General features: G+C 39.1%; 1 protein-coding gene across 3 annotated transcripts in view; it reads left to right on the plus strand.

Annotated features, from left to right (window-relative positions):
- The window catches only part of zgc:172136 (FERM domain-containing protein 6), a 15,032-nt gene extending 4,020 nt beyond the window's left edge, over positions 1-11,012 (plus strand). For 2 of the 3 annotated variants that reach the window (XM_015039597.1, XM_015039598.1), the window contains exons 2-14: positions 2,361-2,553; positions 3,960-4,050; positions 4,984-5,063; positions 5,545-5,621; positions 5,774-5,969; positions 6,385-6,540; positions 7,128-7,193; positions 7,630-7,698; positions 7,806-7,980; positions 8,132-8,410; positions 9,316-9,444; positions 9,563-9,621; positions 9,741-11,012. In XM_015039597.1, coding sequence (XP_014895083.1) covers positions 2,476-2,553; positions 3,960-4,050; positions 4,984-5,063; positions 5,545-5,621; positions 5,774-5,969; positions 6,385-6,540; positions 7,128-7,193; positions 7,630-7,698; positions 7,806-7,980; positions 8,132-8,410; positions 9,316-9,444; positions 9,563-9,621; positions 9,741-10,034 — 1,749 coding nt within the window. In that variant the 5' untranslated portion in view covers positions 2,361-2,475 and the 3' untranslated portion in view covers positions 10,035-11,012. Of the gene's footprint in view, positions 1-878; positions 1,021-2,360; positions 2,554-3,959; positions 4,051-4,983; positions 5,064-5,544; positions 5,622-5,773; positions 5,970-6,384; positions 6,541-7,127; positions 7,194-7,629; positions 7,699-7,805; positions 7,981-8,131; positions 8,411-9,315; positions 9,445-9,562; positions 9,622-9,740 lie in introns of those variants that run through there. The other variant, XM_015039599.1, reaches the window with a different exon arrangement.
- The last annotated feature ends 52 nt before the right edge of the window (positions 11,013-11,064 follow it).

Genomic DNA, 11,064 nt, shown 5'->3' on the forward strand with positions numbered 1-11,064 from the left:
GATAATAAGTCGGGATCTCGCGATAATAAGTCGGGATCTCGCGATAATAAGTCGGGATCTCGCGATAATAAGTCGGGATCTCGAGATCTCGACTTAGTTTCTCGGGATCTCGCGATAATAAGTCGGGATTTCTTTCCTTTTTTTTTTTTCTCCATGTCCCCTTAGGGGCTCCGTAGCAGTGTGCTCAGAGGTCAGGATTATAACAGTCTTGGAGGGGAATTAAAGCATACAGTTGGCAGCTCTCATGTGATGCCAGGTCTGAGAAGTTTGGACTTTTATTTGAATATTACTTATTTTGCAGCTAAATGCAGTAACGGCAAAGGTTTATTCTCTTTTCAGACATGATTTAATGCAATCCAACATATAAATGTGGTCTGTGTTCATATCAGATTTTTTTGATTTCTTTCTTTTTGCAACTTAAAAACATAATTTCCAACAGCTGGTGCCTTCCTGAAGAAACCTCTCGACCTTCTTGGATTTAAACGTTGAGTCGGTTCAACTCAACCGACTCAACTGTAGTTTAGAGTAATTTTACCTAAAGTAAAACCAAAAAAAAAAAAAAAAAAGAGTATTTTAAAGTTGATTCCCAGTGTGGAAATGAACTTGGTGTTGCAACTTTGGCTCTTTTTTTTTTTTTTTTTTAATGTTAATTTAAAATTGAGTACGGCTTCCTTGAGTTCATGCTTCTGGAATTTCTGGTTTTTTTAATGTCTGTTTGTGTCGACACCCAGTCATCAGCGAGGCCGTGTTTGAACTTGTTCATAAATCGTATTCAGTTGGACCCTGTTAGCCAAGAAAACTTGCTCTGGTAGTTCACGCAACTTGTTATTCTCACTGGCAACACCTCTTTTTTTAATGTTTCCTTTTTTCTCCTGTAGATTAATCTTGTCTTGTATCTTCCTGTAAACTCAACTCCTGAGGTCTTTTGGTGTCAAACAGACATGAATAAATAAATACGACCTAATTAACTGCAGCTATCTATAGATCTTGACACAAGAGGAAGCATTAGTTTTGGAAGTGGTGAGTTTTCTTTTTTCTTTTTTTCTTTTTCTTTTTTCTTTTCCCCCCTTTCAGGTCCCTGTTCTGTTTTTGCTTCATGTTTTTGGTCAGAGTGGGACTTAAGAGGATCAGAGTCAGGGCACAGCAGTAATTAACCTGATTAAATGATTCTTAGACATACCGCTTGGGGCTTTGGGCCCCCACGAGGCAAAATATATGAACCTAGTTGTTGGAAGAACGACTTCAAATTATTTCTGATTTTATGTTGGGTACACTACAAACACGATCAACATAGTTTTTCCAATCTAGAAACTGTAATGAGGATAAAATGCAGCTTGTGCAAGGAATCTAAGATATTCACGTGTGAAGAATTAATTTTACCAAGTATTGGTATGCATGTGTGGTTTGGCTTCTTTTACAGATAGTTTAAGATTTGTTGAGTCCCATGTTAAATTCAAGTTTGTTGGATTCATTTTACCCAATTCAACAACAACAACAAACAAAAACAAGCTTGTCGGATAATTAGACATCCCAGATGGGGATTGTTTTAGACTGAATGATTTTTGGGAAAAATCACAGTAAATTAAGTTAATATCAGGATTATCATAAGTACTTGTTTTTGCTGGGAAACGTTTGCTTGCAGACATTGTAGGGCAATTCTCCTTCTTTTTTTCATATCCATAGCTTTTTCATTTTTTTAAAATAGGATTTTTATGTTTTTAAATGTTGGGATTGTTTTAATTATCTCAAGTGCTTTTTCAGTGACAATGAAATGCCATGAATTGCTATTGAAAATACAGAGAACGGTGTCGTATTTATATGGGAAACGTATATAGATTATTTACATACAGATTCATTTTTTTAAGCTTTCTTTCTAAGATGATTCTGGCTTATGGTTAATGTAAACATTTATGGTTAGAAGGTAGTTTCCTGTTGCATAAACGGGAACACAATCTCTGTTGCTCCGACTTTGTGGACATCATTTCATAGACGGCAAACATATTTGTAGTGCAGGATATTAAGAGCTTTGGACAGTATTCCAGTTTTCCTCCATCTGCCTTTTACATGTGGCAGAAGTAAAACATGTGGAATAATTTGGTTATAGCTCAAATATAAATTGGATTATTTGATTAGCCCCAGTTTTAACATTGTTTGACAATTCATAAACTGTTTCGACATTAGCACGGAGCGTGACGTGTGTTGCCAAATTAGTGCATCAGATCACACTTGAGTTAATCGTTTTCTGAATTTATCTGCTTTTTTTTGAACATCCAACAGTTGCTGCACTACATTATGTGTTTTTTCTTTATTCTATTTGCTTCCTTAATTGTCATGCTATTTGTGTATTTTTCTTTTACTAGATGCAATATGGCTGAACTTGACTTGAACACATAAAAAGCGAAAGCCAGAAGAAGCGGAAACAATTGTGAAACGGTTCATTTCAGACACAGAACTTGTCACAGACCCACATGAAACATGTCAACACCGACCAAGCATGAGAGAACCGTTTGCGTTCTCCTTCCCAACAAAAGCCAGCTGGACGTCACTATTGGGGTGGGTGTTCAGTGGAGCTTTGAATCTAAATCTTCATGTTTTGATGGATTTTGTTTTTGTTTCATCACAGTGATAGGCACTGGCTGGTATGATATTCTCAAGGTACGATAACCTGTTGTAAAGAAATACATTTAATAGAAAAATTATAGATTTTTAGCAGGAAATATTCTTCATCTTCTAAAATAAAACACTGATTAATGCAAATATTTTTTTTTTTTATCGCATCCAGTAATTAATTTCAGCGTAATGTATACACATCAGCAAAAGCATTAAATAAATAGACCCTAAATTTAATCAACGCTTGTCATCTATATCAATAACTCAACTTGAGGCTTCAGGTCCTTAAACCAAAATCTAATGGCAGTCCCATTTAAAAACTGAGAACTTGTCTTTAAGGATACATTTCATTGGTTCTTGGTTATTTTTTAAAGTTTATTTCTTGTCATCGCTTTATTTCTCAGATTCTCGTGGATTTTAATTTCTCTGAAAGGTGTTATACGAGTAAACCTTTACTTACTAAGCTAACATTCCCATTGCTTACAATGTCATCCTGTTCTGATCTTTTCTAGATTAAAAAAATATAAATAAAAAAGCTGAATTTGGGCGTTTTAATTAGCCAGTTTGTTTTGGGTAGAATTGAGAGCTTTTTTTTTTTTTTTTTTTCCACAAACAGTCACTTTTGCAAGACGAGAGCTATCTCAATCCCCCCACCCCTCTGGAGCAGATCTGGCCAGACCCTGTAGGAGGGTCCCACACCCACCATACTGTTGACACAGCCTCTCAGGACGGAATACAAAGTAAAGGTGGCACAGATTACAAGCTGTGCTTTAATTAAATCTGAAATTACTGCAGGATTACCTGGTGGCGATGAACGTAATCTAAATAAGGTTATTAAAAACAAAGAAATGCTACAAATATTTCTAGTGAAGTGGTACACTGTACAGATTATTACAGTTACAATATTGTTAGTTCTTATGTAAACATGTTTATGGCACAGACTGGTATACTTTCATAGTTTGCCATATTTTTTTGGTGTACGTGTCCAGAAATATTTCTAAACAACCTAATTTGGCTTGCTTGTACGTAATGGGGAAAGTGCAAGAGTCTTTTTTTTTTTTTTGTTTGTTTTTTAAGCTCCTATACTTTCCTAGCTTTGCTCAGGAACAGGTGGGGGCTGGGGCAGAACTCCACACAGCCAGAGAAAACACATCTCATCAAAAACCTGTAAACTTAAGGAATGGTATGAAAATAATTTGACCAATTACAAAGTTGTTGGCTTCTAAACGTTTGGCGTACCTTGATACCAATAACCAGCCCGTGTCTACACAGTGACGGTGATTTGTTCAGTGTGAATGTGTAGTAAATACAGAATTCTGCGTTTTGTTTTTCTTTCTCACCGACTTCAGTTAAAGTCTACCGGACAGGATGTGTTTAACAGTATTGCGGAGATTCTCGGAATTAAAGAGATGCACTACTTTGGCCTCACAGTGGTGAGAGGTAAGTTTCCTTTTGACACCCAACTCCTACAAAAGTGTTTTGAGAAAACGTGACCATCAACACACTGATTTATTCCCGTTTACGCTGTGCGACCGTGGTTTGCTCCACTGTCGGTTGTTTATGTAACTTTAGAAACAACCTGTCTGCAATTAAGCCGTTTTGCTCAAACAAGAAATGCCATTCTGCCCTCCACGTTTGCGTAATGCAGCGGTGTAATCCAGTTTAGCCCCAGAGCAAAGTCCTGAACTTTCTGTTTTCCTGCGTTCCTGTTTTACAAGTGCGTGGAAATGCCCCGGTAATCTTGCACGGCTCACCACTTCAACAAGCAGCCTTTTGTTTTTGTGGTGTTGGTTCAGCGACCACTCAGGCCTGGATTCCTGCAATATTAACTTCATTAATCCTGGAATGCACGCTTGCATTCCTCTGCTTCACTGAGGAGGGACGGGTTGATGATGATGATGATGGGAAGAGGAGGGTGGGAGTCGGGAATGGATTTGTCATGACACAGGCCGCCTCATTCAGCTGTTACTCAAAGGGCCTCGATGAGGAATACGAGACCTGGGAGTCTGAGTGAGTCAGAGTGGAAATGAGGAGATGGGAGGTTAAATGAACAAGTTGTGAAATAACTTGACGAGCGTGTTTTGGCTACACACCGTTGAGCAAAAACGGGGAAAAAAAATATATATTGTCCAAGTCATGACTCATAGAACCTGGCAGAAGATGATGCAACATAAATTACCACTGTGGTTGCAGCTACCTGAGTAGATTATCTCAAATGTGCCATATCGGGCTGCTCTTCTATCCGTCTTCTATCACTCTAATGACTAGTTAGTGTGGAAGTAGATTTTTATAGCCCGTCATTCTTGTTTGTTTGTTTTTTTGTCTCCTTTTCTTTGATATTGTTTTTTTTTTCTTCCCCCATTTCCATCCTAGACAATGAACACATATTTTTAGACATGGAAGAGAAACTGGCCAAGTACTTTTCCAAGGAGTGGAGGCAAGATTCAGGAAAGGTACAGCGGCTAACACCTGCAGTAAATTTTAATGATTTCTTTTTTTGCCCCTTTTTTCTGTTTAGCCTACTTACTAAATTGTACGTGACAGTGAAGCAGGACATATCGTTGCTTTGCATAAGTCTTTATACGACTTAAAATGTTACACATTTTTGTCACACTGCAAACACAAACTTCACAGAACAAAGAAGTACTTCGCTGTGGAATGGAAAGAAATGTATATATTTAATAAATATATATATATTTTTTTAACTATAAACACTGTGGGTTACAGTTACATAGTTTGATACCCCTAAATAAGTGCAAGCAATCACCTAGATATAATTGGAGTGGATGGACTTTACCTGTCTGCAAATGAACAGCTAACGGCCCCAGAGGTTCATTATTTGGCAAGACATTATAGAAGCTGTTTTTTTTTATGTGGCGACACATGCAACCCTATTGTAATATTTCTCTTTATTCCCCCCCCCCTCCCCCACAGGGAACACTCAAGAGACAAATCCCTCTACTGCTCTTCCTTAAAGTGCAATTCTATGTTGAAAATGGAAGACTTTTTTGGTATGTCCAATACATGCACTGCCTCCCGCCCCACTTCTGCTCATGACTTTTTTTTTTTTATTTTCCCTGTTTTCCATTCAACATTTGTCATTTTTGTGACTGATATCTAAATTGTTTTGGTGGGGGGACTGTTCTCGTTTTCCTGGCACCAGTGAGAGAAAGGCGCGGCATCTCTACTACTCTGACCTGCGGGAGCGGGTCCGGCGCTCTGAATGTCGTCAGCAGGAGGAGGTGTACTTCCAGCTGGCAGGTTACGCTCTGCAGGCTGACCTCGGTGACTGCCCGATGCAGAGGGAGGGCATGGAGGTCACCTCCTATTTTGAACCTAAGGACTACTTTCCCCCCTGGGTATGTACTAACATCTGCCAGAAACACGCACACAAAAAAAAAACAACCTGTGTTTGATATTGATATTTTCTCGTTAAACATTTAGAATTTTTTTTGTGTGTGTGATTGCTTGTAGAAAATGAAGTTTCAAACACCTCTAATTTTTTACCATGTTGCAGCTATATATTTCAGTGTATTTTATTGGGGTGTAATTTGATAAACTATCACAAAAAGCATTGCAAAACTGTAAAGTGAAAGAAAAATGATACATGATTCTCACCATTCTTTTGAATAAATAAAAATCAAAGTGTAGCATATTGCATTTGGGTTGTTTGGTCAAAGACGTTTGTGGCGAAGTCTGAAGAAGCTCAAGAGGTCTGAATACTTTTGCAAGGCACTAAATGTCAGCTATGCGTGTCCCACCTTCCTTCTGAAGATCATAGCTAAACGTGGGGTGAAGTACCTTCTCTGTCACGGGCCCAAAGTGCACCAGGAGCTGTGGGGCATGTCCACTCGTGATGCCATTTTCTCCTTCATCAGAGAAGCGTGCCAACTGGAGGATGTTCCCGTCACATTTTACAGGCTTCAAAAGGTCAGGACGCTTCATCATGGTGCTTCAAAGGGAATCCTTGTGTTTTATGGGTGTCACTCTTTGAATTATTGGGCAACTGGATTGAAGATTCAGTTCAAGTTTCCCATGGAGCTTTGAGAAGGATGAAATTAGATTTTTAGTCACTCTAGACAAGTATGGAACAAGGTTTTCCAGATAATTCAGTCCAGACTTCTAGTGCAATTGTGATTTTTTTTTTTTTTTTTCCTTTATAATTTTATGAACATACATGGATTATGGAATCTAACATTTCCAGAATGTTCTAGCAACTGCCAGGAAAGTTTGACTCATTTCAGGAAATCCTGTTCTTATGAAGAGTAAAAAGTTCACGCCACTTCGTTAGCGATTGCGTTTCCAGTATGTCATCTTCCACATTTGAAGCAACTTGGATGCTGAGTCATATTTTGAAACCCGATCAATTTATTGCACAATAGACGGCAGCTTGAGATGTTGTGTTAGCATAAGTCCTGCTTCTCTCCGTGACCTAAGAGGGAGGCTTGGCTGTGAAAGAGTTATCTTATCTGAGCAGCTCGGATGCCTCTCTGACATCTCATCATTCTTTCCTTCAGGACAGAAAGGAGGAGAAAGGAACAGCGCTGCTTGGTCTCACCCTGCGAGGAATGCAGGTTTATCAGGTGCGTGTTATTAATGCGCAGTTTGTACGTCAGCACATGTGTACACAAAAGCCGATTCTGTGTTGGCTCAAAGATGTTCTCCTTTGTAGTCGTGGTCCTAATAAACCCCCCGACTAGCTGTGCGAGGAATGTGTGGGATTGCCACTAAGCAGTCCGTTAAGAGATAGCCGCCTGCTGTGCCTGTCAGTTGTTTGATCTGTCAATCAGGGGCCATTTGGGTTGGGGGTGGGTGGATTAGCGATTAGCCACCAGACCCGACTGATTTTTGAAGCCAACAGACCGTGAGATATCTGGAGAGTCTCTTGGTCTTATTCAAGTCCAAATGGCATCAAAATAAAAAAAAAATTACTTATCACTTGTTCTAAAAGATGTTAAAGCAGATTCCATATTCCACATTCAAAAAGCTGCTAATTAAATGTCTGCTTTGTCTCTCCAGGAAGTGAACAACATACGACAGCTGCTGTACAACTTCCCTTGGTCAAATGTCGGCCGTCTAACTTTCCTGGTACGGACGCTTCTCGTTTGCGCGTTTCTGTTCCCTTTCGAGAGTAACGGGACTCCTTGTAATTATTTAATGGACATTCGCAGTTAATTTTACATCGTCTCATTTAGGGGAAGAAATTTGAGATCCAGCCAGATGGCTTGCCATCGGCCAGGAAGCTGGTTTACTACACCGGCTCGTCGTTCCGTTCTCGACACCTCCTCTTGCATCTGAGCAACAGCCACCAGGTCTACCTCAGCCTGCAGCCGGCCCTCAAACACCTGCGACAGGTGGAGGAAAGCAAAGGTAAAGAGAAGAAAGTGTGGGATTAGCACTGTTTGGTAGAGCAGGTGTACGGTCCTCAGTATTTAGGACCTAAAAAAGGAGCCTGACTTGCTTAAGCACATATTAGATGTTTGGCTTTACAACTTTCAATGTCGCTTGTCTTGATCTTTAGAGAAGAAGCGCTACAGAGAGTCCTACATCAGTGACGACCTGGATTTGGATCCGCCTGGCAGCGAGAGCAGCCCTGGTCTGTCTCGACGCTCCACTGGCAGCTCGGGCATTGAAGCGGACGCCCGCCAGCACAGCATCAGCACAGAGATGACCTCCATGGGGGAAGAGGGTCTACAACACGGGGAGAAGTGTTTGAGCTCAGCAACCAGCCAGGACGGCTCCTCCATCTCTGAGTTTGACTTGGGCAGTAAAGATCAAAGAGAGGAGCAACAAGATGGAGGTGGGATTTGTTTTTATATGAAGTACTTAAGATGCTTGTAAAAGGTTTTCACAGAATTTGTGGTTTCTTTTTGTTTCTGTTTTTGCTCTTAGTCACACTTTAATGTCTCATATCAGACAAAGATAACCTTATTAAGTTCAAAATGTAGTTTTCAATGATTATTTCCTTTTATAAGTGGGGTTGAAGAGCTATCTAGACCAATTTGGCCTGAAGTGGAAAGGTTAAATCATAAATTATTTGCAACTAAGCACAATTTCTGGTCCTATGCTACTAGCCACATCCATGTCGGATTACTGCCAGACCTGTCAAATTAAGAAATCACTAGCATGAATTAAGCTAAATAATGCAACACATCATATCCCAATGAGCTGAAATTCAAAAATGGATGAAACTCATTGATATCTAAGGCTAAAGATTTGACGTCATAAAATCGCCCTTAACCTCACGTAGAGGAAACATGGAACAATGATGAATGAATTCCCAGACTAGTGTTCCAAAATTTCTCCAAGTGCCTCATCTCAGAGCCACACAGCAACCCAGATATAAACCTAAAAGATGGCAAAACCAGTTATGTTTAAGAAGCATTAGATTTCACACATGGCCAGGTTGATTCTGATGGCTTTTATGCCTTTTTTAGTAAATTAGATGACCATTTGAGAACTGCTTCTAATAATAATAAAAAAAAGTTCATTTAATGACCTGAAAAGTTTAATTGCAGCAGTAAAACGAAGACAGAATTCTGTATGCGGACTAATGAATTTTCAAAGCACTGTACTTTTTTTTTTTTTTTTCTATAATTATTTTTCCAATGTCCATTAGACCTTACTATTAAATTGAAACTTTTTTCCTAGATTTGTGATTGTGAAAATTTATTTTGCCTACTTAAAATGTATGCTGTTTTCTAGCGATCAAGGCCAGAGTTGGTAGCCCAGCGGAGGCACTTGTCAATGAGCGGTGCGAAATGTCCCAGCTGGTTGATCTTCTTGGAGCATCTATGGATTTTGCAGGACACTCTGCAGAGACTCGATCACCAGGTATCAGTGAAGTGCATGTCTTCCTCCACATTCTGTGAAAGTAGCGGCTTTTATCCTGAAACTCTGTCCACTTTCACCATTATCAATATTGACAATTTAAATCATGTGTGCTCCACAGAATACAGAAGGCAGCCTCAACATGCTGATCAAGATGCTTTGTTGCCCATCAAGAGAATGGTAAAAAAAAAAAAAATCACTCGGAAATGTTATAACCCAACACACCTTTAGTTTGTGTTGGATTGTATTTCCTTCATTTGTTAACATCAGTTTCTTCTTCCTTCTCATCGATCCTGAAGTCCAGACCACAGACTTTCCCCAATCGCCACAGCCTAGATGATGTCCGTCCTTTGCCACCCTCTGCACCCACTGGAATGGCCGTGCCAGCCGTTTCGTCCCACAGCTACACCTCTGGGCTCCCAGACGTCACACCAGGCACAAAGACATCAGGAAGCACAAGGACATCAGGAGATCCCAGTTATTACCCCTATCTGCACTGCCAAGCCAAACCCTCCTTCTATGGTCACAGGTCGACCAACTGCCTCTCCCTGGACACTTTAAGTGATGAACAGTTCCTGGAATTCATCCTCTGAGATCATGAGAAATATGCCTAAAGTGTTCCTTCATTTAGAGAGCAGCGGAGCTTGGAGGCATTCTGACTGTGTTTTGTATCATGAGGGATATTTGTATTTCATATTGGAGGCAAGATATGGAAATTCTGTTAAGATGTGATTCCAATGGCGGGAAACTTACACGGCGACATTTCAACAAATAAACCGCCCATATTTATTCATGATGTTTTGTACATATTGCTCTTGTTTTATTGACATGCATTTAAATCATTTATTAAAAACATGGATTTTTTTTTATTGTCTTTTGTAAAGACCACCATATGAACATTTCCTCAAGTCTTTCTTTAAACTGTGCAGAATTTCAGGGGGGTTTTTTTAATCCATACATTGCAATTGTACGTTTAACACTAATAGCCCACTCGCATTGCTTTTTTTGTCTAATATTATAATCAAATTTGATGTAGAACTTTTGTATTTTTTAACTTTTGTGATATGCCGTTTTGCATAGATTTTTGTCAGTCTCCATTCATTCAGACTTTCACAACTATCTACAAATGTGCAACATTTAACCTTTCACAAATGCCAGTGCCTTAATCCAAAGTTTCTCCAGCCTGTCCTGTTTTCTGTCTGCCATAATTGCAAGACAAAAGACAAATGTGCTATTGGTGAAGCACTATTTTTGTAACCAGTACTTTTTTTTTTTTTTTTTTTTTTTTTTGGATCCAAAGCATTTTTGTATTATGTAACTTCTCCCAGAACAAAAAGCCTTTGTTGGTTTTCCCTCTCACTTTTGTCACAATCTTGGTTATTGGTACAAAGTGAAGTCTTTAGCTAATATGAGCCACTTTGATTTATGTTCTGTCATGAAACGCATACACATTTACATAATGCCAAACGGTTATCAAAAACAGCCTTGCATTGCAAATACTCCATATATTGTAAAAGGCACCTTTTTTTTATAGCGGTAAAAATAAAAAAAATATTCATGGTATGAAATTATACTATGATTTTTGTATTTCTGTTTCATGATGCATGCCTAGTTTTCCTTGCA

This window comes from Poecilia latipinna, unplaced genomic scaffold (assembly GCF_001443285.1).
Source record: "Poecilia latipinna isolate Pla-1442-1.1 unplaced genomic scaffold, P_latipinna-1.0 Scaffold477, whole genome shotgun sequence".
NCBI classification, from domain to species: Eukaryota; Metazoa; Chordata; class Actinopteri; order Cyprinodontiformes; family Poeciliidae; genus Poecilia; species Poecilia latipinna.